Source organism: Giraffa tippelskirchi, chromosome 7, assembly GCF_054371585.1.
Source record: "Giraffa tippelskirchi isolate mGirTip1 chromosome 7, T2T-mGirTip1v1.2.pri, whole genome shotgun sequence".
NCBI classification, from domain to species: Eukaryota; Metazoa; Chordata; class Mammalia; order Artiodactyla; family Giraffidae; genus Giraffa; species Giraffa tippelskirchi.
Genome location: NC_137281.1, coordinates 141,164,289 through 141,192,112, shown reverse-complemented (window position 1 = coordinate 141,192,112; position 27,824 = coordinate 141,164,289). Strand labels below are relative to the sequence as shown.

At 42.7% G+C, this 27,824-nt stretch overlaps 2 protein-coding genes and 1 long non-coding RNA gene across 15 annotated transcripts in view; 2 read left to right on the top strand and 1 right to left on the bottom strand.

Annotated features, from left to right (window-relative positions):
• Nucleotides 1-5,236, top strand: part of LOC145514776 (uncharacterized) — a 29,947-nt gene extending 24,711 nt beyond the window's left edge. The window contains exon 2 of the long non-coding RNA XR_014060451.1: nt 946-5,236. This is a non-coding gene — a long non-coding RNA (uncharacterized LOC145514776). The remainder of the gene's footprint in view (nt 1-945) is intronic.
• The window catches only part of EXD2 (exonuclease 3'-5' domain containing 2), a 107,310-nt gene extending 101,052 nt beyond the window's left edge, over nt 1-6,258 (bottom strand). For all 7 annotated transcript variants that reach the window (XM_081513532.1, XM_081513533.1, XM_081513528.1 and 4 more), the window contains exon 1: nt 6,022-6,258. The gene's annotated coding sequence lies outside the window, so the exon portion shown is untranslated. The remainder of the gene's footprint in view (nt 1-6,021) is intronic.
• Nucleotides 6,259-6,820: 562 nt separating this feature from the next.
• DCAF5 (DDB1 and CUL4 associated factor 5) overlaps nt 6,821-27,824 on the top strand; it is a 97,238-nt gene continuing 76,234 nt past the window's right edge. For 5 of the 7 annotated variants that reach the window (XM_081513504.1, XM_081513502.1, XM_081513503.1 and 2 more), the window contains exon 1: nt 6,821-7,077. In XM_081513504.1, the coding sequence (XP_081369630.1) occupies nt 6,864-7,077 (214 nt within the window). In that variant the 5' untranslated portion in view covers nt 6,821-6,863. The remainder of the gene's footprint in view (nt 7,078-27,824) is intronic. The other 2 variants (XM_081513506.1, XM_081513505.1) reach the window with 1 other exon arrangement.

The following is a 27,824-nucleotide window of genomic DNA, read 5'->3' as shown; positions in this document are numbered from 1 at the left end:
AAACTGGAGTAGGTTGCCATGCCCTCCTCCATGGGATCTTCTTGACCTGGGGACTGAACCCACTTCTGCTGAAATGCAGGCAGATTCTTTACCCACTGGGCCACCTGGGAAGCCCAATCAAGCTCTCATACTACTACTAATTTTTATGGTGCTATTACAATGAATAAACACTATGAAGCATCCTGAGAATTAAACTTTTTAAAAGAAAGTATTACACATTTTCCTATTTAGGAAAATAATACTCCATTAAAACCATAATTTTTGGAATTTGGAGAATTTCTGGTAAGTTTTGCAACACTTGTTATAATGTTGACTTTTAAACATTTACTTGCACTTTTGTTATTAGTATTATTAATCTTATCATTGTCCTTATATGAAAAGTAGAAGTCTGTGATTTTGCTTGATGAGTGTATTTTTCACTTCAGCTCATCTTTCATGGTGGTATACTTGACTGCCCATGTGTTATCTCTGATACAGAGGATATAATTCTTGCTAAACTAAAAGGGCAAAACTGACATCTGCCTATTCTTGTAGTTTATTATTGTTTAACCAGAGCGGATAACTTCTGGGGAAAGTATTTGGTTGGTGCAAAAGTAATTGCGGTTTTGCATTGTTGAACTTCTGTCATTTGATATTGGAATACATTCTTAAGTGTGGTTATGTTATACATCGTTTTAATGCTCATTTATTTTTTTTGCTAATAACTTACTTGTTGTTGTTCAGTCACTAAGTTGTGTCAGACTCTTTGTGACCCAATGAATTCCAGTACGTCAGGCTTCTCTGTCCATCACTATCTCCCTGAGTTTGCTCAAACTCATGTCCATTCAGTCAGTGATACCATCCAACCATCTCATTCTCTGTTGCCCCCTTCTCCTCTTGCCCTCAATTTTTCCCAGCAAATAACTTACTACTTACTGTTTATTTTATATTTATTTTATATTACAGAAATGATGTTAGACAAAAAGTGAATTTGAGCGATATTTTGAGTTCAAAATGGGTCATAAAGCAGTGGAGACAACTCAAAACACCAACAACACATTTGGCCCAAGAACTGCTAATGAATGTACAGTGCAGTTGTGGTTCAAGAAGTTTTGCAAATGATCCTTGAAGATGAGAAGCACAGTGGCCAGCCATCAGAAGTTGACAATGACCAACTAACTGAGAGCATCATTGAAGATGATCCTCTTACAACTACATGAGAAGTTGCCAAAGACTCAACATCAGCTTTTCCACGGTCATTCAGCATTTGAAGCAAATTGAAAAGTGAAAAAGCTTGATAAATGGGTGTCTCATGAGCTGACTTCAAATCAAAATAATCGTCATTTTCTCTTATTCTATGAAACAATAACGAACCATTTCTTGATTGGATTGTGTCATGCGATGAAACTGGATTTTATATGACTTCCAGCAACAATCAATTCAGTGATTGGACTGAGAAGAAGCTCGGAGTTCAGTTCAGTCATGTTTGACTCTTTGCGACCCCCTGGACTGCAGCATGCCAGCCTTCCCTGTCCATCACCAACTCCCAGAGCTTGATTGAACTCATGTCCATTGAGTGGGTGATGCCATCCAACCATTTCATCCTCTGTCGTCCCCTTCTCCTCCTGACTTCAATCTTTCCCAGCATCAGAGTCTTTTCCAATGTCAGTTCTACACATCAGGTGGCCAAAGTATTGTAGCTTCAGCTTCAGCATCAGTCCTTCCAAAAATATTCAGGACTGGTTTCCTTTAGGATGGACTGGTTGGATCTCCTTGCAGTCCAAGGAACTCTCAAGAGTCTTCTCCAACACCACAGTTCAAAAGCATCAATTCTTAGGCGCTCAGCTTTCTTTATGGTCCAACTCTTATATCCATACATGACTAATGGAAAAAGCATAGATTTGACTAGACAGACCTTTGTTGGTAAAGTAATGTCTCTGCTTTTTAATATGCTGTCTAGGTTGGTCATAGCTTTTCTTCCAAGGAGCAAGCGTCTTTTAATTTCATGGCTGCAGTCACCACCTGCAGTGACTTTCGAGCCCAAGAAAATAAAGTCTGTCATTGATAGCATTGTTTTCCTATCTATTCGCATGAAGTGATGGGACCAGATGCCACGATCCTAGTTTTCTGAATGTTGATTTTTAAGCCAGCTTTTTCACTCTCTTCTTTCACTTTCATCAAGAGGCTCTTTAGCTCTTCTTCGCCTTCTGCCTTAAGGGTGGTGTCATCTGCATATCTGAGGTTATTGATGTTTCTCCCAGAAATCTTGATTCCAGCTTGTGCTTCATCCAGCCCAGCATTTCACATGATGTTCTCTGTACAGAAGTTAAAGAAGCAGGGTGACAATATACAGCCTTGACGCACTTCCTTTCCAATATGGAACCAGTCTGTTGTTCCATGTTCAGTTCTAACTGTTGCTTCTAACTCTTGACCTGCATACAGATTTCTCAGGAGGCAGGTAAGGTGGGCTGATAGTCCCTTCTCTTTAAGAATTTTCCAGATTGTGTGATCCACACAGGCTTTGGCGTAGTCAATAAAGCAGAAGTAGATGTTTTTCTGGAACTCACTTGCTTTTTCTATGATTCAACGGATGTTGGCAATTTGATCTCTGGTTCCTCTGCCTTTTCTACATCCTGCTTTAACATCTGGAAGTTCTCAGTTCACGAACTATTGAAGCCTCCTCTCTTGGAGAATTTTGAGCATCACTTTGCTAGTATATGAGATGAGTGCAATCATGTGGTAGTTTGAACATTCTTTGGCATTGCCTTTCTTTGGGATTGGGATGAAAACTGATCTTTTCCAGTCCTGTGGCCACTGCTGAGTTTTCCAGATTTGCTGGCATATTGAGTGCAGCACTTTCACAGCATCATCTTTCAGGATTTGAAATAGCTCAACTGAAATTCCATCACCTCCACTAGCTTTGTTTGTAGCGATGCTTCTTAAGGCCCACTTGACTTCACATTCCAGGATGTCTGACTCTAGGTGAGTGACCACTCAATCGTGGTTATCTGGGTCGTGAAGATCTTTTTTATATAGTTCTTCTGTGTATTCTAGCCACCTCTTCTTAATATCTTCTGCTTCTGTTAGGTCCATACCATTTCTGTCTTTATTGTGCCCATCTTTGCATGAAATGTTCCCTCTGTATCTCTAATTTTCCTGAAGAGATCTCCAGTTTTTCCCATTCTATTGTTTTCCTCTGTTTCTTTGCATTGGTCATTGAGGAAGGCTTTCTTATCTCTCCTTGCTATTCTTTGGAACTCTGCATTCAGATGGGTCTATCTTTCCTTTTCTCCTTTGCCTTTAGCTTCTCTTCTTTTCTCAGCTATTTGCAAGGGTTCCTCAGACAACCATTTTGCCTTTTTGCACTTCTTTTTCCTGAGGCTGGTCTTGATCACTGCCTCCTGTACAATGTCACAAACCTCCGTCCATAGTTCTTCAGGCACTCTATCAAATCTAATAATCTCTTGAATCTATTTGTCACTTCTACTATATAATCATGTCAGGCAAGTGTATGCTCCTCGGTTCTGTCTTGTCACAACAAAGATTTGGAGTGACGGACATTAGAGCCCTCGGCGGGTCACAGCTCCCAGGTCTTGGACAGACTGTGTTACAGCTCTCTGGTCTCGAATAGACCGTGTGATAGCTCTTAGACAAATCAGTGTTACAGCTCTTTTATTTAGATGATAGCAGGAAAATCCATCCTCGAAGCATGAGGGCACGCCGACCATCGACCCAAAGACACGAAGAGAAGAATGCCCCAGCGCGCAGGAGAGAGAGAGAAAGAGAGAGAGAAAGAAAGAGAGAGAGCACGCACACACGTGGGAGAGAGAGTGCTTTGGCTCCTCTTTTTATATGTTTTTTTTCCTCCCCCTGGGCCTGACGTATGCAAATTGGGCTTAGCCAGGAGTGTTGTTCTACCTGAAGTTCTCACTCAGGTCCATGGACCTTCCTTTGACCTTCCTTTGTTCCATTTTCACGGGCTTTTCCCTTCCTTGTCTTTTAGCCACAGCCATTTTGGACTCCTGTTTCCTATTCTAACTATCTAACAATCATAAGGGATTTGATTTAGGCCATATCTGAATGGTCTAGTGGTTTTCCCTATTTTTTTCAATTTAAGGCTGAATTTTGCAATAAGTTCATGATCTGAGCCACAGTCAGCTCCTGGTTGTTTTTGCTGACTGTATAGAGCTTCTCCATCTTTGGCTGCAAATATACAATCAATCTGATTTTGTTATTGACGATCTGGTGATGTCCATGTGTAGAATCTTCTCTTATGTTGTTGGAAGAGGGTGTTTGCTATGACCAGTGCGTTCTCTTGGCAAAACTCTGTTAGCCTTTTGCTTCATTTTGTACTCCAAAGCCAAACTTGCCTGTTACTCCAGGTATCGCTTGATTTCCTACTTTTGCATTCCAGTCCCCTATTATGAAAAGGACATCTTTTTTTTTTGGTGTAGTTCTAGAAGGTCTTGTAGGTCATCATAGAACTGTTCAACTTCAGCTTCTTTGGCATTAGTGGTTGGGGGCATAGATTTGGATTACTGTGATACTGAATGGTTTGGCTTGGAGACAAACAGAGATCATTATGTCATTTTCGAGACTGTACCCAAGTACTGCATTTCGGACTTTTTTGTTGACTATGAGGGCTACTCCATTGCTTCTAAGGGATTCTTGCCCACAGTTATACATATAACGGTCATTTGAATTAAATTCACCCATTCCGGTCCATTTTAGTTCAGTGATTCCTAAAGCACAACCCAAAACCAAACTTACGACAACAAAACAGGGTCATAGTCACTGGGGGGTCTGCGGCCAATCTGATATACTACAGCTTTCTGAATCTTGGCAAAACTGTGATATCTATAAGTATGTTCAGCAAATTAATGAGATGCACCAAAAACTGCAACACCTGGAGCCAGTATTAGTCAACAGAAAGGGCCCAATTCTTCTCCATGACAACACCAGACTGCACCTCACACAACTACGCTTCAAAATTTGAACAAATTGGTCTATGAAGTTTTGCCTCATCGGCCATATTCACCTGCCCTCTCGCCAACTGACTACCACTTCTTCAAGCATCTCAATAACCTTTTGTAGGGAAAATGCTTCCACAACCAGCAGGATGCGGAAGACTCTTTCCAAAAGTTCCGCATAGCCCAAAGCACAGATTTTTATGCTACAGGAATAAACAAAGTTATTTTTTGTTAGCAAAAGTGTATTGATTTTAATAGTCTCTATTTAATAAAGATGAGTTTGAGCATAATTATAATGATTTAAAATTCATGGTCCAAAACCACAATTACTTTTGCCCCAATCTAATACAATGCACTGTATAAGGTGACTTTTGCTTTTTTTTTTTACAGTATCTGATAAAATTCCAAAGCACTTACTCTCCTCACTGGGGTCACTGCAGAGGCTCTGGCTCCAGGCAACTAAAATGCAGCTGCTTCCGGCCTGGTAGGAAGCTGCTAGTTAACAGCTGCACAGCCTCAGAGCTCCACACTCAAGACCTTGAAGAGGACTTCACCAAACCCAATTAAATAACATGTAGTATTATTTTCGAATAACGTGGTCTTGTGTTTTGCAGATGTACCTGGAACTAATGGACAGAAGTCCTTTCTGCTCACCTGGACCTTTTTCAACTCGGTTTTGGCAATTTTCTTGCCAGATCTGAAAAATTCATTTCCCTCTCCCTCTTTTTTTTCCCCCATATACCACTTTATCATCTATCAGATGGAACCCAGTTCAGCCTTTTTCACTGAATGGCTGGAAGAAGGGAAAATTAGGGAACTGAATGGGGGGGAAGGGTGGTGTTAAAAATATCTTTGGGGGGCGCCAAGCAACCTTGGGTGGCTCAGCTGTTAAAGAATCTGCCTGCAAAGAGGGAGACATGGGTTCAATCCCTGGGTTGGGAAGATCCCCTGGAGAAGGGAAAGGCTACCCACTCCAGTATTCTGGCCTGGAGAATTCCATGGACTGTATCCTCCATGGGGTCGCAGAAAGTCGGCACAGGACTCAGTGACTTTCACTTTCAAGCAGCCTTACCCCCAAGTGTCCAGTCCTAACTCCTGATTCCCTTCTCTTGGACAGGACTCGGACGGCCCAAGGATGAGGCGAACTGAGGGAGAACGACCAGAGCCTCTGTCCGCAATCCTCCCTTCACCTCTGTGCCACCTCGGGCTGCATTTTCCGGACCGGAAAATAAAAAAGAGCGGGGAGCACACTCGTCCCGGCACCCGCCTGGCCTCGGGTCGGCGATGGACCGTGGGCCGCCGATGGACCGTGGGCCGCCGGGGGAGGAACCCGAGTCCGCAGCCCCGCGGCCACTTTGATTGTTGCGCGCCTCCAAGTTCACAGAGTGCACCCCTCAGGGAGGGGGCGGGTGGGGTGCAGCCCAGCCTCCGCCCAGCGCGACCGGGGTCCTTGCACGGGGGAGGAGCTGCGGCGCGAAAGCCCCAGCCGCCGCCCGCGGTCTCAAGGCCAGCCGCCCGCGTTCTTCCGGCCCCGCAGCCCGCGGCGGGGGAGGGGCCGTCGCCGCCAGCGTTTTCCCGGCCCCCCGCGGCCGGCGGAAGGGCCGCGCGCATCGCGGTAGCGCGGCCGCAGCTGTGGATCAGCTGCTGGAGGAGGCGGAGAAGGAGAGGGAGGAGTCTGGGAGGGGGGGTGGAGGGAAGGGGAGGGAGGGGACCGTCAGGAAGCCGCGAACGCCACCGAGTGTCTGCACACCTCGCTCCGTCTCTTGCTATGGCTGGTTAAAAGAACCAGCCGGATCGCAGCGCGGGGGGAGGGCTGGGTGGGGGGGGTGGAGAGCAGCGGCCGCGCGTGAGGCCGAGGGAGGGGCGGCGGCGCGAGCGAGCGGCGGCGGCGGCGGCGGCGGCGGCGGTTCCAGCATGAAGAGGAGAGCTGGCCTGGGGGGCAGCATGAGGTCAGTGGTGGGCTTCTTGTCCCAGCGGGGCTTGCATGGGGACCCCCTGCTCACTCAGGACTTTCAGAGGAGACGCCTGCGAGGCTGCAGAAACCTCTACAAGAAGGACCTCCTCGGCCACTTCGGCTGTGTCAATGCCATTGAATTCTCCAACAATGGAGGCCAGTGGCTGGTCTCAGGTAAATCAACCCCCTTCCCCTCCCCGCGCCTCCCGGCCCTCTTCCAACCCCCCCTTTCCTCTCTCTCTCGCCACCCTCCTCCTGCCCTCCGTCCCTACCCCCTCCCTCCTCAACCCACACCACCACCCCCCCTCCTTCTTCGGCGGTGGGAAGGTGGGTGTCAGATTAAAACCCTGGCAGGGGGAGGGTGGAAGGGGGAAGAAGAGGATGTCTTCCATTAAAAAAAAAAAGAAAAAAAGACCTAAAATGGTTGACAGGTCCTTAATTCGCTTTATCCCAAGTGTAAAGTGATCTGTCCTGATGACTGCCCTGGAAGTGTGGGTCGGGGGTGCGGGGGCGAGGTTACGGCCTGACAAAGTTTGACGGGAAACTCTTCCTTCGTGTACTTTAAAAGGTGCGGGGGGCCTTTGGGCGATTTGGAGGGGGAGGAGGCCGCGGCGCGCCTTAGGCCGGGGTGGGGGGAAGGGAGGGAGCTCGAGCCCCTGTCGCCGGCGTCCTGGGAAGGGGCCTTGGGGGGGCCGGGGGTAGGGCGGTGACAGGGCAGGCCGCCGGGAGGGGTCGGGGCTGCGACTCCGGGTGAGCCGAGGGGAGGTGACGGGCGGGTCCCCGTGGGCCGCCCCCCTCGGCGCCCTCAGGGGCCCCAGCGCCATCTCCTCGGGTCCTGGGGGTGGCCTCTTCCGTGTCTTGTTTTTCTTCTGGTTTTGGGAGTGCCGAGGACTCGAGAAGGCCAAGGGGCACCGGCCTGAACTTGAATGCGCAACTTGTGAGGCAGGGGGTGGGGGAGGTGGGGGGGGCGACCCCGGGAGACTGGTTGGCGGGAGCCGCGAGCCTGCGCCCCCTTTCCCCCGCGCCTGCCCGTTGCAGGTGGTCTCCGCGCCTCCTCCTCCCGCCCACCTGGGCTTGGTTGCCCACCCCCCCTACTCCCTCGGCTCCCCCTCTGGTGTGGGGTAGGTGGCGAAATCGAGGCCGGGGCTCCGGCCCGGCGATGTAGGCCTCGCTCTCCCGGGGCTCCTAGCGACAGGCAGCTGAATCGATAGCCTATTGCTCCCGGGGAGGCCGGGGCCGGGCGGGTGGTGGCGACAGCTGCCCCGGAGGAGGTGCGCCTGCGGCCCCTGGGGGCGCTCGCCGCCGCCGCCCTCATCTCTGGGGGTCGTGGGCCCAAGGCGGGCGAGTGGGGATGGGGTACCGCTGGAGGCGGCTCCCCGAAACCCGGCCCAGGGGAGGAGGGCGAAGACGGCTGATCTGGCGTTCCCGCTCGCTCGCCTTCTGCCCTCCCTACCCCATCCCTTTTCCTACGTCTAGAGGGAGGAAGGGGGAGCCCTGCGCTGGACGTGGCGCTTCGCTTCACCCATGCCGGTCCCTGAATGGTTTTCTAATTTACGTCAGTGGGCAGCTCGCCAGAAACTTCTGGGATCCTGGCAAAGCATCCGTCGTCTTCGCGAGTAACTCTTCGCGAAGTGGCACGGGGCGTGCAGTCCAGTTTGGGGGTAGCAGAGATAAGACTTGGGATCATGTCACGATAAGCCTTCTGGGGTTTCTCCGGGACTGACTTGACTTCTCCACCTCGTATCGTTTTCTCTTTAACTAGGTAGAGTTTGGCCCTAGATCATCTTCTGGAGACATCTGATATTCCATTTCGAGGCATACCCCCAAACAAAAGCTTCCTTCTCCCACAGGGCAAAAATGGGGGAAGAGCACTTAAAAGAGCTCCCAGTTTTTTCCCCTACTGCTACTTTTTTATTCATCATACTCTGTCTCCTTCCCAGACTGATGTATTCCGACTGAGATATTCCCAAGTAAATGTACCCTACAGGGTGAGGGAATTCGAGGGGGGTGCTATTACAGACTGAACGAAGCATGTTGATTAAATGATAAATGCAGTCATACATTGCTCAATTTAACACGCTTTTTAAAATAACAGATTTATTAAAATATAATTCACATGCCATACAATTCATCCATTTAAAGTTCATTAGAACTTTTTTTTTTAAGGCGATAAAAAGTTGCCTCCTCTCTACCGGTTTTCCTTGTGTTGTATGTTCCCCTTTGTGTTACATGAATCCCATTTTCTCTAGACTTGACCAGTTCATTTCCTTTATCTTAATTTTAGTCTATAGAAAAGCAGGACCCCCACAGGGCAGCTCTGGTGAACCTTCTGGTTCTAGGCGTAAGCAGCCCATCTCTGTCAGTACTTCCTGGGTTCCAGCCTTCTTTGCCCCTTACTCCCCCTCACACTTCCTCTAGCTCAGTTCTTCCTGTTTGATTTTTATATACCCTGTCTTGTAGTAGGCTTTTTCCTGCCCCTCCAGGTTAGCTAAGGTAGCATTAGCTTTTCTTACTTTTTCCCCAGAAGGTAGGTAGAGTTTTGATTAAAAGCCTTATTAGCTTATTTGTGTATTACGAATACAATTTATACAACAGAAAGTTCCTCCTGTTTACTTCAGATAAGGAAACCCCCTTTGGGAGTCATAGATACACCTTTACTTGTGAAAGCTAATTTAATTTTGTTCTAGGAAGTCCTTCAGTAATTTCCCAAATTTAAAACTATTTAAGGTATCATATTTACATTTTATCTATCATTGTTCTTTAGCAGTTAACACCTGAGGGGAAGAGCACAAGGTATTTTGAGGCTAATGCTATTTATTCTTAATGTTTCACCAAAAATGTGGTAAAAGGTCAAATGAGATTACTTTTATGCATTTTGTTGTAGTTCCTGTATCTTGTCTGGATTGGTTAAAGCCCTCAAATGTGATGATTATGATGATATAATGTTCCATAGAAAAGGAGATCAGATTTGTGGTTACCAGAGGCAGGGGTCGGGTGGTGGGGTGGGGAATTGGGTGAAGGCAGTCAAAAAGTACAACCTTCCAGTTATAAGATAAACAGGTACTAGAAATGAAATGTATAGTGCAATAGTTAACACTGTTGTATGTTATATATGAAAATTAAGAGAGTAAATCTTTAGAGCTCTCATAACAAAATTTTTTTTTTCTATTTCTTTAATTTTATATCTATATGAGCTGGTGGACCATTCACTAAACTTACTGTGGTTTATCGTTTCATGATATATGTAAGCCAGATCATTATACTGTACGCCTTACAGTGCTGTATGCCAATTATATTTCAATAAAACTGGAAGAAAAACCATTTTTTAAAAATGATAGATTGTCCATAGTTTGTTCACTGTTTTCATTTTCTAATTGTTTGGGCAGGCTCACATTTCTTTTAACTGACATGTGCTATTTGTGTGGGGTTTTTTGTTTGTTTTTTCTTTTAAACTTTGTTTGATCATGCTGGGAGGCTTGTAGGATCTTAGTTCCCTGACCAGGAATGGAAGTGGGGCTGTGGCAGTGAAAGCACAGAGTCCTAACCCCTGGACTGCCAGGGAAGTCTCTGGCACATACTATTTGATAGAATTAACTTAGACCTAGGGCAAAAATATTTGCATGAATCCTCTGGCCTTATAAACAATTCTGTTTGTTAAGGACACATCATTGGTTGGTTGTTCTAACAGCTAATCCCTTTTCCAGGGTACAGTGAGTCCAGGAGATATTAAGAGTAAAGCAGAGAAAACCAGGAAGGAGAAAAGGTGCTTAGCTGGAAAGTGAATGTAGGACAGCAATAAGTGGGAGGATGGTTTTTGGACATTTTAAAATACAAAAGTGCTTTAACCTAAAAAATATTTTTGTTTGTTACTGTAAAGGGCATTACTGTGGTATCAGGTAAGGCAGTGTGGTATAGCATACACATGGTTAAAATTGCTGCTAATTCCATGGACAAGAGGAGCCTGGTGGACTACGGTCCGTGGGGTCGAGGAGTCAGACATGACTGAAGTGACTTAGCACAGCACAGCACACGTCATTTAATGCGTGACCTTAGTCAAGTTGCTAAGCCTTTCTTTCCTGATGTGAGCAGGGAATACCAGCACCCACCTGAAGGCCTGTTGTAACAACCACATTAGGCCAGGTTTAGTTTGGGTAATGAACAGAGTGCCAGGGCTCTCAGAAAAAATGCTGAGTTTGTTTTCTTTCCCCTTTGTACTTATAACTCATGGTGTCGTAATTAGCTGACACTTATTCTTAGAGTGCTGGTAATGAACATGTGCAAATGGGGCAGACAGGATAGTTTTGTGACTTTTTGATGTGGAATGAGGAGGCACAGAATGGTATGGAAAAAGTCTGGAATTTGGTGTCACATGATGTTGGAAGCTCTTCTAGTCTCAAATTGTTTGAATTTAGGCAAGTCCTAATCATTCCTCATCAGTAAACTGGGGTTATCAAATTACTGTCATTACCTAACAAGGAGGTTTATTCAGTGAAATGTCACACATGAAGGTACTTTGCAAACTCCATAGGTTTGAGTGAACATTACTATCTATAAAGGACAGCTTATGCTTGATGCTTGCAGGTCTCATCTTAGAATCTTTAAGGGTGTTAATTCTTTGAGAGAGGTAAGGAACAACAATTGCATGTTGAAATGCTACTTATGAGAGATCCTAACTGAACTGAACACCATCAAAGAGGTTGTGCTAGTGCACTTATTTGGGGCATAGCCTGGGTTTGCCGTTTGAGTCGTTGGTTGCATCTGATTTTTTAAATTGCCTCCATTGTCTCCTCTTTGTTGGTGTTTAGTCGCAAAGTCATGTCTGACTCTTTGTGACCCCTTGGACAGTAGCCTGACAGTCTCCTCTGTCCATGGGGTTTCCCAGGCAAGCATACTGGAGTGGGTTGCCATTTCCTACTCCAGGAATCTTCCCAACCCAGAGATTGAACCCGAGTCTCCTGCATTGGCAGGCATATTCTTACTGCTGAACTACCAGGGAAGCCCTGTCTCCTCTTACGTTTCTCCTTTTCCCTCAAACAGAAATATGTTTACTTCAAAGTCTTTTTATTTTCTCCTGGGGAAGAAGATGAACATCTTCCTGGGATCTGATTGGAAGACCAATCAGAATGTAGCTCTGGGGGAATTCCTGGTGGTCCAGTAGTTAGGACTGGGCATTTTTCAGGGCCAGGGTCAGTCTCTGGTTGGGGAACTGAGATCCTGGAAGTCAAAAAAGAAAAAGAATGTAGCTCTGTATATATATCTCTGCTTTCTTGTATCTTATAAATGGTTTGTATAAACAGACTTAGCAGTAAACAAAAATATTCAGCTGTTTGGGATAAGAGTTGCTGTAATATCATTTACCTTAAATTGATGCTTAAGGCCTTGGAACTTGTAGCACCAGCAGATTAATAGCCCATAGTGTGAAGTTTTGAGTTATAGTGAGAGATTATGATCTCTTTTTTAACCCTTATGACCCAATGTAGAAAAAGCACCTTCAGAAGCTTTTCAGATACCATCAGCAACTACACTATTTCAAAGTGTTAATTAAATAGGAGCTGTGAATGGGGAGAGGCACTTAATTACTTTGTCATAATATTTATAATTGGACTCACTATTTAGTCCTATTTCTGTTTTCTGTGGGTCTCTGACTTTACTTATCATTAGAAGTAGCCACAGTTATACATAAAGGTTAAGAGCATGAACTCTGGATTGAGAGTCCCTAGGGATGAAAATCAACTAAACTACTTGCTTACTGGGTTACCTTTGACAAGTCACTCATCCTTTGTGTTTCTGTGTTCATACAATAAGGACAGTGATACATCTCACAGGGTTGTGGTAAGTGTTGAATGAAATAATACTTGTAAAGTTTTTCTAACAAGGATCTAGACCATACTGTTGCTCTGGTTGCTGCTACTGCTGCAATTGTTGTTACTGTTGTTGTTTAACTTGAACCTCACAAAGCTTTTGAGAGAGTGACACCTCAACATCTAACGTTTATTGCAGATGGCACAGAACAGTGTGAAAAATTGAGAATGATCTCAGTGAGGGGAACTATTAGAAACGCTTTATGAATAAGCTTAACCCCAATACTGTTGTCCCAGCATAATTTTAAGCATCAAGTCATAGCTGTGATAATAACTGTATGTTTAATTGGATCCTCTTAACTGATGATCATTTCCTGTTGCCCAATCACTAGTTGTATTTCTTTTGTGGGGGTGGGGGGGTGAGCTGGGCTACTAAGTTTATGTAATTAAGCTTTATTTATTTATTTTTAAATTAATTAAATTAATTTTTTCATCTGCACCTTGAAGTATGAGGGATCTTAGATCTTCCCTGACCAGGGATTAAACCCATGGCCCCTGCAGTGGAAACACACAATCTTAACCACTGGACTACCGAGGAAGTAGTCTGATTTCATTTTATGGAATCAGTTTTCTGTAAATTAACTCATGTAAGAACATATTACCTATAGGTCAAGTATTTGGCTTTAGCCAGTTAAATGAATTCTGACTTCATTAAAACTTCTCACATGTTTAATTAGAATGGATATCTTGGTCCAGGGGTTAGTTTATCAGGAGAAATATGGCCAGATTTCTGACTAAGCTTCTGTAGTTACATACATTTTGACATGGTGATTAGGAGAATCAATTCTTGGATTTTCTTCTGGGCTTTTCTATTTACTGATAATTCATTGCTGTGAAGGTGTTAAATTTTATTCTTTGGTCTTTTAGTTCAAATAGTTTTTGAGCACATACTGTTTATAAGACAGGAGCTATGAGAAGTACAGAGATGCTGCTGCTGCTGCTGCTGCTAAGTCACTTCAGTCGTGTCTGACTCTGTGCGACCCCACAGGCAGCAGCCCACCAGACTCCGCCATCCCTGGGATTCTCCAGGCAAGAACACTGGAGTGGGTTGCCATTCCCTTCTCCAATGCATGAAAGTGAAGTTGCTCAGTCGTGTCCGACTCTTAGCGACCCCATGGACTGCAGCCTACCAGGCTCCTCCATCCATGGGGTTTTCCAGGCAAGAGTACTGGAGTGGGGTGCCATTGCCTTCTCCACAGAGATGCTGAATCAGGTGTAAATCATATTCTTAAGCTTGCATTTGCGGAACCTTTACTTCTCAGTTGTAACAGTGCATGGTCCTTTAAAAAATTTTCTCTTCTGCTTTATGATACTTCAATAGATATTTGATTTTTCTCTGATTTTTAGTGTTTAATATAGCAAAAATCACCTTGTCTGTTAGCCTGAGTGGGGAAAACAGATGGCTCATAGAAATGGCCTTGGAGGACACTGCTATGATAAATTTTAGAGATCATGTCACATGGATATGGTATCACAGATATTTATAGATACACATTATTTTTCCCCACTCAATTTTTCAGTCAACTAATTGCTATCTATCAAAGACTGGCAAATTTAAAATTATGCCTGGGTTTGTCACTTTTGCTTTAAAATATCCTAGTGAGTTTTAACTGATGGCCACCAGTCACATTCGACATTATAAGTTGTCTTTATGTTCATTATTGTTCAGAGGATCATCACCGAGCTTAGTATGTTTTTTGATCCCTAAGAGTTCTGAAGAGCCATGGCCCTCAGTTGTGTATCCTGGCCACACGCTGAAGAGAGGTGTCAGCCAGGTACAAGTGTGTGCTCATTGACTTGATTACTGATAGATTTGGATGTGAAGTAGTTGGAATCATTTAGATCAAGAACACTTTCAGTTCAGTTCAGTTCAGTTCAGTCGCTCAGTCGTGTCCGACTCTTTGCAACCCCAAGAACCACAGCACACCAGGCCTCCCTGTCCATCACCAACTCCCGGAGTCCACCCAAACCCATGTCCATTGAGTCGGTGATGCCTACCAACCATCTCATCCTCTGTCGTCCCCTTCTCCTCCTGCCCTCAATCTTTCCCAGCATCAGGGTCTTTTTCAGTGAGTTAGCTCTTCGCATCAGGTGGCCAAGTATTGGAGTTTCAGCTTCAACATCAGTCCTTGCAATGAACACCCAGGACTGATCTCCTTTAGGATGGACTGGTTGGATCTCCTTGCAGTCCAAGGGACTCTCAAGAGTCTTCTCCAACACCACAGTTCAAAAGCATCAATTCTTCAGTGCTCAGCTTTCTTTATAGTCCAACTCTCACATTCATGCATGACCACTGGAAAAACCATAGCCTTGACTAGACGGACCTTTGTTGACAAAGTAATGTCTCTGCTTTTTAATATATTGACCAGTAAAACTTGAGACCCAGGAGTGCTGCTTTCTGAATTCTGAGTTAAGTGGGTTCATTTGTTTTCTCATGCATTGAGCAAGGTGAAGAGCACTTTCATTGCTTATAAACAGTGTTTAATTTTGATGTTTTTGTTTTCTTTTTCATGGTTTCAAGAAAGAAGTAATTGCTTTTCTTATTGTTTTAGTCTGAATTTAAATACTCAAGGGTGAAATTAAAGCCTTTTAAGGTTAAAGGAACCAAAATCCTAATTCAAATGAAGATTATGTAGGTTAAGAAGGAATCAATTCTATTTTCAATTCTTGGTGCCCCACATTATATTAAAAGTATTATGTCTTATAGTTTAAGAACTGAATATTGATTTGTTAAAATTAATGCTTAGATTATTATGGAAACATGAAATTACATTTATTTTTTACTTAATTTGTGTTCTTTAAATTTTTTGCTTTTAAGTTATAAGTAACCTATAATAGTTAGGTTGCTGCCAAGTCGCTTCAGTCGTGTCCGACTCTGTGCGACCCCATAGACGGCAGCCCACCAGGCTCCCCCGTCCCTGGGATTCTCCAGGCAAGAACAGTGGAGTGGGTTGCCATTTCCTTCTCCAGTGCATGAAAGGGAAAAGTGAAAGTGAAGTCGCTCAGTCGTGTCCGACTCTTCGACTCTTCGCGACCCCATGGACTGCAGCTCACCAGGCTCCTCCGTCCATGGGATTTTCCAGGCAAGAGTACTGGAGTGGGGTGCCATTGCCTTCTCCGAATAGTTAGGTTACTATTTGCCAAAATGTGGGTATACAAGCTGATTTTAAGGGATCTTTGAATGAATATTTACATTTTAATAGTTAGTACGTTTATTTTATACAGGTTAGAAAAGTTAACTAACCTGTATAAAATAGCTTTCATGGATTTATTGTTTAAGGTAAATATTTAATAATTCTAAATATAATAATAATAATAATAATTCTATAATAATATAATTCTAAATAATAAGACTAAATATTTAAAAATTCTTTTAAAGAAAAATGATAGTGGCTGTGTTATGTAGATATGGCAAAAATCAAAAGTTGATCTTGACTGACTGGGAAATACTGCTTTAGAAAACCTATTTGCTTGCTTCCTTCTTTCTCATGGAATCAGAGAGATTGAAAGATCTTCATTTTATGAGAGAGGGAGTGGAGAAGTAGAAAAGTGACTTGCCCAGAGTGCTTGGTTAGTCTTTGGCAGTGAGGACTAAGTAGGACTCATTGCTCCTAGGCAAGTGCTGCTTGTATAGGTTACCTTTTAATAGTTTTCTGCCCCTTCTTATCAGGCAGGTGACCTTTTCTGGAGCTCTTCGAAAGAGTTGAAAGCCGAATGTTAGCAGTTTCTGAGCACATGTCCAACTCTAGTTGCTCCTCTTAGATGATAAATTGTATTGCTATGTTTTGATGAAAATAACTTGCTTCAAATAAGTATGTTATGTTTATTCATTTAAAATATTTACTGAGAACACACTATGTCTGCCTCCTTAATCTCAATAATAGCTCTCAGTTACTTTTTAAAACATTTATTTAGCAGATAGTGTGTGAAAATGCACACTTTTGCCACGCCTGTCTGCGAAGCACTTTGTATGTCTTATTTGCCACTTACAGAATAGCCAGTGTTACTTATGATCTAGAAAGATAGGGGATTTGAAGGTTTTGTATTAATTGTCACACCTAAGTGCTAAAGAATCAAGAAAGGACACTGATAAATGACTGCTGAGGATTCTGTAATTTGAACAGGCAGGGCATTAGTGGGCTGCCCTGGTAGCTCAGATAGTAAAGAATTTGCCTGCAATGTGAGAGACCCGGGTTATCGAGAAGATGCCCTGGAGAAGGGAATGGCTACCCAATACAGTATTCTTGCCTGGAGAATTCCACGGTCAGAGGAGCCTGGTGGGCTACAGTCCATTGGGTCCCACAGAGTCAGAGTGACTGAGCGACTACCACTCACTTACTCAGGGCATTAATGGAAAAATAGATACTGGAATTCATCGTCTCTTGTTAAAAGAAAATGAAATAGAATTCTAGGAATGAAATAAGATTTTTTTTACTACCTTATATATTACCTTAATCTTTGTAGAAAATTTGATTCCAATAGCTGCTTCCCAAATTTTTGTTCTTTTCAGCTTTAATACTTGTTACTCACCACTGCCAACATAATATAAGCTCCCTAAAATTTAACTCATTATCTTATATCCCCTGCTGATCTCTCAAAAATCTACAGTGCTCCTCAGCGTCTACCACATTAAGTAGGAATGGTTCATCTGGTGTTCGAGATATTACTGTTTATAAAAATAAATGTTTAACAGTGACTTCTCTGGTAGTCCAGTGTAAGACTGCACTTCGACTGCAGAGGTGTGGGTTCTATCCCTGGACGGAGAACTAAGATCCCACTGCAGCGCTGTCAAAAAACAAGAAAGAAAAAAATGTTTGACAATAAACTGAGGCTTAGAGAAGTTAAGTAACTTGTGAAACCTGTAGTTTGTGATGAAGCTGCATTTCCAGCCTGGGTCTGCATGAGTTCTGAGACATGCATGAGAACTCTTCATGAGTTCTCAGAGCTGCTAACTGCTCTGAAATTTTTAGAATGTTATATACATTTTAAAAGGATTTGACCTTTCCCCTATATTCTCATCTCCCTATGCTATCACTCTGGTGTGCTAAATGGTTTTTTTCCCCCTTATGTGAAAACAGGAAGGGGTTGGGGTTGAGAGGATGGATCATGGGCTTGGAGCCAAAAATAGGCACAGTTCTGGTCACAGCTTCAGTTCTCATCTCTCAAGATCTCTCAGGACTAAAACTACTTCACCTGGATTTTGGTTTTTGGCAGTCTTCTAAAGTCTTCTTCCCTAACACTGCGTGTTTCATGCTTGCTTCTATAAACCATATGACTAACTTCATGCTGGGTTAAACTCACCTGCTTTAGTCTGAATAGGAGTGGGTATACATAATCTGGTTACCAAGTTGTTCCTATTCCCCATTTACCTCACTAGAAGTACAAACAATATATGTGTATTCACTGATCTTGTGATTTGAGTTTGATTTCTGCTGAAAGTATGCTGCTTGAGTATGTTTGGCTGAATTCCAGCCAACAGAAATAAGTGTATTTCCTTATAATTATACATGGGGAGATAATATCTATGCCTGGGGCAGAGATAAATAATGTGCTTCAGAATAAATTGCTTTTTGGAAGAAGGTTTAAACAGTGCAACATGGGAGATCTGCCCAGGGTACCCAAATGACTATAAGTCATTTGGAAGCACCTTTAACACTAACAAGAAGTATAGTGTTCTTGCAGGTTAGGTTTACTTCTGTCACCAGCAGCTTCACTCTGTTCTGTAAAAAAAGAAGGTGTTTTCCTTCCAGATTTACTCACTGATTGGGTGAAAAAGGAGGGTTACTCTTCAGGTTCTGACCTTGGATTCCACTTGCCCTTACATCAGTTTTTATAGGTCAGGGATTAAGGGGAAGAATTGACAACAGCAGTTTGTCACTTTAGATACCTGCTCTTCCCATGCCTTCTTGTTCACACTTCCTTTGCCGCCTTGCTCACTCCTTGCACTTTGCAGTGTTAGATACCTGAGAGTCTATCACGTACCTCTTGGGATACTGAGTTGATACGCATTGGAGATCAGGTCTGTGTGCTTTGAGTACTGTTTTCCTGTTAGGACCAATCTTAAAGGAGTTTATTCCAGAGGGCCAGGACATGTAGGAATCAATGAGAAAATGGCACCAGAGGTAAGTGACAAGTTTATAATGTACCCAAGGAGCAGAGATGATATTAGCTGAAAGGCTGATTTCCATCTTCCCTGTTGCCTCTGCTGGAGCTCCTGTGGTTGATAAGGTGAGGTAAGATTTCGTTATATGGTCAATCAGCTAACTCTGTAGATCCCCTGCCTTTGCTTTGTTGTTGTTTAGTTGCTAAGTTGTGCATGACTGTTTTGCAACTTCATGGACTGTAGCCCGCCAGGCTCCTCTGTCCACGGGATTTTCCAGGCAAGAATACAGGAGTGGGTTGCCATTTCCTCCTCCAGGGGATCTTCCCGACCCGGGAACTGAACTCGCGTCTCCTGCATTGCAGGTGAATTCTTTACTGCTGAGCCACTGGCGAAGCACCCCTGCCTTTGCTGGGGCCCTTAACACCTAAGATGACCATATATCTGATTTACTTGGGACCATCCCAGTTTCCCCGTAGCCCTAATACAATTATTAGTGCTCTTTCATTCCTAAAAAGGTCCTGGTTTGGATGATAAGTCATATGGCCACCTACTCATGATCATAAGAGCTCTCTGGCACTCGGGTAGAAGCAAAGCCTTAGTCTCTTCACTCCTCCTATTCACTGTTGAATGCCTCTACTGGAAAAGCCGCCAGGCCTCCATTCTCCCCATGTCAGGTCTTTCAGCTGCCACTTTGAAGGTATAAGTTTGAGAGGCAAAGAGGTTGGTTAGTCATTTTTCTCCTCCTTGTCCTAGAAACCACCCCACTCCTCCCCAAAAAACAGGCTAAAACCATTAAGAAAATGCTAGATCTATAGGCTAAGTTATCTCCTCCTTTCCATGTACTTCCTCTTATAGTTCTTGTCCTGCTATTCACTTGTACATTCTTTTTTCTTTCTTTTTATTTTTTTGTTCTTTAATTTTTGGCTGTGCTGGGTCTTCGTTGCAGCGGCTGCAAGCTTCCCTTTTTGTGGCTTGCAGGCTCCAGAGTGCATGGGGTTAGGATTTGCAGTGTGCAGGCTTCTCTCTAGTTGTGGTGCTCAAGCTTAGTTGCCCCGCAGCCTCCGGGATCTTAGTTCCCCTACCAGAGATCGAACCTGTGTCCCCTGCATTGGACGGTGGATTCTTAACCTCTGGACAACCAGGGAAGTCCCCTTCCTTTCTTTTTTAAAAAACTTCCTGTGGGTTGGTTTTTTTGCAGAGTTGATTTTGAGGAAAGGCATTTTGATGAATGATTTTCCACTGAGTTGGAGTTTTTTTCCTGAGATGTTTTTAACCCAAAGTGATGTGATATAGATATTAAAACCGTACTAAAGGCTTAGTTTTGTGGATTATCTATCTAGCACCAGGTACATTTGGAATAAAAGTTGACTCTTTCAGGTGTATAGGTTGGCCCTGTGACGAGTTTTCAGGTATTGTAGTTTTTCAGGTATGTGGGCAGTTGGCTGTAGAGCATCTTTGATGCCATGTAGTGTCATCATTGAAGAAGTTTAAGAGACCTGGGTTAAAGGCCTGATTTCACCTGTCTTGTGATCTTAGGCTGCTGATATTCTACCCCTGTGGAATCATGCAGTTTTATTGCTGAAAAGAACTAATGATCATCTAACTGAACCCCTTTAATTTTACATGTAAGAACATAAAGGAGTAAAGAGGTAAAATGATTAGCCCAGTAGCTCACAACTAGTAAGCAGTACAAACAAGATTAAAATCTGGGTCTTCTGACGTGGTCCCTCAGTAGGGAAAATATGAGGTTCTGCATTTATAAAGGACTTCCTCAAAGTGGCTTACTCCACCAGTACATTCTATCTGCGGTTTTATTGTCTCTGAAAGGGATTGTTTTGATTAAGTTGGTGATGCCTCATTATTTTGCAGATGAGTAGCAGAGATTTTCCAGGGTGGAGGCAGACTGTCAATCTGGTTGACTCTCCAGTTTAAATTCTTAGCCTGCCTATACTTCCTTATTTTAAAAAGTCTTCCAAGAACATTACTTAGAAGGAGGAATTTTTGCAAATCCAGATACCTGTCAAAATCTTGTTATACAACTTTCCTTATTCTAAATTTCCATTCAAGTCTTCTATCTAAATTCTGGTTGTATCTTTGGCATTACTCCTTAAAGCCAAGTAACTAATTGGAGTCTCTGAGGATTGTTTTGGTTTGTTTTTTTTTTTGTAGATTTCTTAACTATGTTTGGTGGCCTAGTACTAATATTTTATGGCTTCCTGCCATAGGTAGCTGCAGCATATTTTGCCTTAGACATACTGGCAAGAAACAACTGAAATTGGCATGTTTGGCAACCACCATCAACTTGATTTAGTCTCAGAGTTGATCTCTCTGTTTACCTTCCTGGAGGGTCTAAGCATTGGTGCCTACATTGGTTTAATTGTTAGAAATTGCCTATGAAGGGTAAAAAAAAGCTTTATTATGTTGTTACTGTTGCTTATTCAAGGAATTCTGCAAAAGTTAGGCAGGCAGTTTTCTTACTTAAACAAAAATGTAAAAATAAGAAACTTCTCAGAATGAATGAAGAGCATCTATGCTTTAATCAGGAAAGCATATTGTCCAGGTTAGTTCTCTGTGGCAGAAATGAGACAGGACATGAAGACAGTCTGTGGTCTGAGAATACCTCAAAATGAATGCATTGTCCACTCTCATAAATTCCCTGTAAATTCTTACTGTTGTTGAGGCCCTGAGAATCTGTTTTTAGTGTTGCCCTAGCTCTCTTTGGGGCTTCCCAGGTGGCTGTAGTGGTAAAGAATCCTCCTACCAATGAGGGAGACACAGGATACCCAGGTTTCATCCTTGGGTAGGGAAGAGCCCCTGGAGTAGGAAGTGGCAACCCACTCCAGTATTCTTGCTTGGAAAATTCCACTGGCGGGCTACAGTTCATGGGGTCACTAAGAATCAGACACAGCTGAGCAACTGAGCACTCAACAGCTCTATTTGAGGAGCTTTTGTCCTTTGACATTTCACTACTTCCATACTTTACTATTGAGAATTTCCTGTTGAATCATACAATTTATCAGATTATGGCACTTATAAGACAGACTTCCCACTTATTCATGTTTTTAAAATGTCATGTATTAATTATGGGAAATTTGGAAAATAGATATTTAAAGAAAGAAGTATCACACCTACTCAGGATGACCATTTTGGACATATGGGACATACTTTATTTAGTCTTTATATTTATATGTGCATATTTAAAAAAATAAAATTGAAATTAGGCCACCTCTGCTGTTTTATGTTTTTTCTTAATTTTTTCTCATATATCACCTTGCTATTTAACATTTTTTCTAAGTTGACTCCTTAAAACCGTATTTGAAAGGAAACTTTATATTATTATAATGTCCATGAAATCATGGGTTTAATATGCTAGGTTTTTTCCCAGTAACACACGGTAAAATACATAATTGTTAAAGTCATTTCTCTACTGTCTGCAATCATCCAGTGGCCTCTGCTTACTACACTTTAGGAGGAACAGGGAATCAGACATATTGGATTTGAATCCCGCTTTGCCTCTTAACTGTGGTGTGTTTTTTTGGATGGTGAGTTTACCTCTTTGTGCCTTAGTTTCCTTGTTGGAAGAATGGGGATATTGGAGAAGATGATCTGTTGGCTGTCTTCCGACTGTTCTGTGATTCTGATATGGATTTTTTTCCTCTGTTTCTGTTTAGGAAGTAGAAACATTTTCTAGAGGTTGGTGTGCTGGCTTAGGATTTAAAGACCCTAATTCTATTAAACTCCACTGCTATTAGTCATCTGATTTTAGAGAAATCATTTTATTTCCCAGTGTTCTAGTTGTCTCTTTAGGGTGTTGCTGCCACTTTAATTTCTGCTTCTCTTTTAGTGTAAAATGTTTCAAACTAGGAGTCAAGGCTTCCTTCATTGAGGCAAACCAGTGCCTTACTCTTCACATCCTTAAAATGGGGATAATATTTCTGCCTTACTTACTTAATTGGATATGTGGAAAAATGAAATAATTGGTAGAGGAGTGGAATAGTTTTCAGGATAAAGATACTGGATAAGAGCAGAGTAACTGCAGAAGTATTACTCCTGTGGCTACTTCTTTGTAGTGAACAGCAAAATTCATGTGATACCACCTTCTCTCTCCACCCCTGCCTGCGCTTGCCATTTGATTTTTTTTTTTTCTCCCTAATTTCAGTTCAGTTCAGTTTAGCTCAGTCATGTCTGACTCTTTGCGACCCCATAGACTGCAGCACGCCAGGCCTCCCTGTAAACTGAGTAAACCCTGAGTAAACTCCTGGAGTTTACTCAAACTCGTGTCCATTTAGTTGGTGATGCCATCCAACCATCTTATCCTTTGTCGTCCCCTTCTCCTCCTGCCCCCAATCCTTCCCAGCATCAGGGTCTTTTCCTATGATCCAGTGAGTCAGTTCTTCACATCTGGTGGCCAAAGTATTGGAGTTTCAGCTTCAGCATCAGTCCTTCCAATGAATGTTCAGGACTGATTTCCTTTAGGATGGACTGGTTGGATCTCCTTGCTGTCCAAGGAACTCTCAAGAGTCTTCTCCAACACCACAGTTCAAAAGCATCAGTTCTTTGGCGCTCAGCTTTCTTTATAGTCTAACTCTCACATCCATACATGACCACTGGAAAAACCATAGCCTTGACTAGATGGACTTTGTTGGCAAAGTAATGTCTCTGCTTTTTAATATGCTGTCTAGGTTGGTCGTAACTTCCCTTCCAAGCAGTAAGCGTCTTTTAATTTCATGGCTGCAGTCACCATCTGCAGTGATTTTGGAGCCCAGAAAAATAAAGTCTGCCACTGTGTCCACTGTTTCCCCATCTATTTGCCATGAAGTGATGGGATCAGAGGAGAAGGCAATGGCACCCCACTCCAGTACTCTTGCCTGGAGAATCCCAGGGACGGCGGAGCCTGGTGGGCTGCCATCTGTGGGGTCGCACAGAGTCGGACATGACTAAAGCGACTTAGCAGCAGCAGCAGCAGATGGGATCAGATGCCATGATCTTAGTTTTCTGAATGTTGAGCTTTAAGCCAACTTTTTCACTCTCCTCTTCCACTTTCATCAAGAGGCTCTTTAGCTCTTCTTCCCTTTCTGCCATAGGGTGGTGTCATCTGCATATCTGAGGTTATTGATATTTCTCCCGGCAATCTTGATTCCAGCTTGTGCTTCCTCCGGACCAGCGTTTCTCATGATGTACTCTGCATATAAGTTAAATAAGCAGGGGGACAATATACTGCTTTGACTTACTCCTTTCCCGATTTGGAACCAGTCTGTTGTTCCATGTCCAGTTCTAACTGCTGCTTCCTGACCTGCATACAGGTTTCTTAAGAGACAGATAAGGTGGTCTGCTATTCCCTTCTCTTTAAGAATTTTCCACAGTTTATTGTGATCCACACAGTCAAAGGCTTTGGCATAGTCAAGAAAGCAGAGGCAGATGTTTTTCTGGAACTCTCTTGCTTTTTCGATGATCCAGCGGATGTTGGCAATTTGATCTCTGGTTCCTCTGCCTTTTCTCCATCCTGCTTTAACATCTGAAAGTTCACGGTTCACGTATTGCTAAAGCCTGGCTTGGAGAATTTTAAGCGTTATTTTACTAGTGTGTGAGATGAGTGCGATTGTGCGGTAGTTTGAGCATTCTTTGGCATTGGCTTTCTTTGGGATTGGAATGAAAACACCTTTTCCAGTCCTGTGGCCACTGCTGAGTTGTCCAGATTTGCTGGCATATCGAGTGCAGCACTTTCACAGCATCATCTTTGAGAGTTTGAAATAGCTCAACTGGAATTCCATCACCTCCACTAGCTTTGTTTGTAGTGATGCTTCCTAAGGCCTACTTGACTTCGGCTCTAGGTGAGTGATCATACCATTATGATCATCTGTCGTGAAGATATGTTTTGTATAGTTCTTCTGTGTATTCTTGCTACCGCTTAATATCTTCTGCTTCTGTTAGGTCCATACCATTTCTGTCCTTCATTGTGCCCACCTTTGCATGAAATGTTCCCTTGGTATCTCTAATTTTCTTGAAGAGATCTCTAGTCTTTCCCATTCTATTGTTTTCCTCTATTTCTTTGCACTGATCACTGAGGAAGACTGTCTTACCTCTCCTTGCTATTCTTTGGAACTCCGCATTCAAATGAGTATATCTTTCCTTTTCTCCTTTGCTTTTTGCTTGTCTTCTTTTCACAGCTATTTGTAAGGCCTCCTCAGACAGCCAGTTTGCCTTTTTGCATTTCTTTTTCTTGGGGATGGTCTTGATCCCTGTCTCCTGTATAGTGTCACAAACCTCCGTCCATAGTTCTTCAGGCACTCTATCAGCTATAATCCCTTGAATCTATTTGTCACTTCCACTGTGTAATCGTAAGGGGTTTGATTTAGGTCATACCTGAATGGTCTAGTGTTTTTCCCTACTTTCTTCAATTTCAGTCTGAATTTGGCAATAAGGAGTTCATGATTGAGCCACAGTCAGCTCCCTCTCTTGTTTTTGCTGACTGTGTAGAGCTTCTCCATCTTTGGCCGAAAAGAATATAATCAATCTGATTTCAGTATTGACCATCTGGTGATGTCCACGTGTAGAGTCTTCTCTTGTGTTGTTGGAAGAGTTCCCTAATTTAGGAACTGCCATTCGACCCCAGTTTTGTGACCTTGGACAAATCACCCAGTTTTAACTTCTCCATGGGCTAATTGCATGCAACCTGCACTGAAGCCTGCACTCAGCCTGCAAAAATCAAGGTGCTGTCTTCTCTTTAAACATTGGAAGATATGGCCGACTTAAGCCTGTACTCCTCTGGCTGAGTAGTGGCTTTCTTTTAAATAAGGTTGTGTAATCTCTCCTCTACTATTTAATCTGGCAAATTTCACTCATTTGCTTTGTTGACTGGCCCCTGTGTACTTGAGAGGCTAGATTGTATAGTGGTAAGGAGCACCATCTCTGGAGACAGATTACCTGGATTCAGATCCCAGCTCACATTTTTGGTTGCTGTGTACCTTCAGGTTACTTGGTTTTTCTGTAGTTTCATCTGGATACTAAGGATAATATCTGATTCGTAGGGTTATTAAGAGGATTAGAAGATCCACTACATGTAAAACCCTTAGGATAGTCCCTCACCCAGAGTAAGTTTAGCTGATGTTAGCTATTGTTTTAGTTCAAATAGCTTAATAATTAGCTAACATATTAGTTAACATTTATCTACCTGTGTTATTTATCAGGCAGTGGGCCAAGCCCTTCACACAGATGTATCATTAATCTTAATGTGTGTTTGTCCCTCAGTCATGTCTTTGCGATCCCATGGACTGTAGCCTGCCAAGCTCCTCTGTCCATGGGATTTGCCAGGCAAGAATACTGGAATGGGTTGCCATTCCCTTCTCCAGAGGATCTTCCCGACCCAGGGATCAAGCACATTGCAGGCAGATTCTTTACCATCTGAACTACCAGGGAAGTCCAGTAACACTATAGACAATAGGTAGAGTTATTTTCTCAGTTTTGCAGTTGAGAGGATATAATTGAGAGAGGTTACGTAACCTGTCTAAAGGTACATAGGTAGTAAGTGGTATAGTCAATCTCTGCTTTTTTTGAACTGACCAGATGAGTCACAGAGACAGAACTGTAGAAACTCTCACAGACTGAGAGCATTTTTCATGTTCTAATCTGATTTATCCTTGCTTCATCAGCTCTCCTTAGCTTTTTGGGGTCAGAAATTTGGGCACAACTGTTCTGCTCCCTCTACTGGCTAAAAAGCAGCCCAACAATTTCATATGATGCCTCAGTTTGTATCCTTTGGGTTTTTTGCCAACACATGGTTGAAAAGTGTTATCTTTGTACAGGGCTCTTAATACCTTGCCTAAGGAAATGGGGCAGGGTGGAGGAGACTATGCACCTTGCTTCTTCTGACACTGACCTTGAGGGCAAGCGGAGGAAGCAGGCCCTGTCATAGTGATAGTTTCCGCCTCAGTGATTCCAGCCTCCTGTGGACTTGGGCTGCCATTATCATTTTAGGTACTAAGGACACATCATTTTAAATGATCCCAAGGCACTCTACAAATAACCATTCATGTTAAATCACTGAGTATTTATTTTGTAAAATTAAATCCAAAATGAACATTAAAGATAATCTGGGTGATAGGGGAAGATTCTTTGGTTGAGAATGGTTATGACATTGAGTGCATAGGTGTAGATATTCTGTTTCCTTTTTTATTGAACTTTTTTTTTATGCTACTGCAGTTCAAGAGAGGTTGTGCTGCCAGCAGAGAGAGGTTGTGCTGCCTGTACATATCTTAATGAAACACTGAGGTGCCCTCAGTTATATTTCTTTTCTGTGAGTATCCCAGCACATCCTGGAGAGTTTTATTTTCTTTTTCTATCATGAACATTAATATATATATATAAATATATAGGGACGTCCCTGGTGGTCCAATGATTAAGTCTTAACCTTCCAATACAGGGGATGAAGTTTGATCCCTGATTGGGCAGGTAAGATCCCACATGCCCCTGACCAAAAAACCAAAGCATAAAAAAGGATACAATATTGTAACATCTTCAATAAAGACTTTAAAAATGGTCCACATTAAAAAAAAATCTTTAAAGTATATATATTTTTAGTTTTTTGGTAATGTGCAAGCATATACAAAAATGTAGTATACCTATCTATAACAATTAACATTTTATCACCTATTCCCCTCCATTTTTTTCTGGAATATTTTAAAGGAACGTCCAGACATTCACCACTTAACCCCATTAGAGAATACATCCTTAACTGATAAGAAGTTTTTTTTTCTTTTTTAACATGACCACAATACCATTACTATACCTAAAAGATACAACAGTGTCATGCAATATTTAAATAGGAAGAGAGATATCGAATTTGACAGTGTGTTGGTCGTTTGTTAAGTTTGATTCTAATGTTAGTTTTTTAAAAAAGAATATTTTACACATACATTTGAGGTCCCTTTTACTGTTTCTGCTTATTCTTAAATAATATG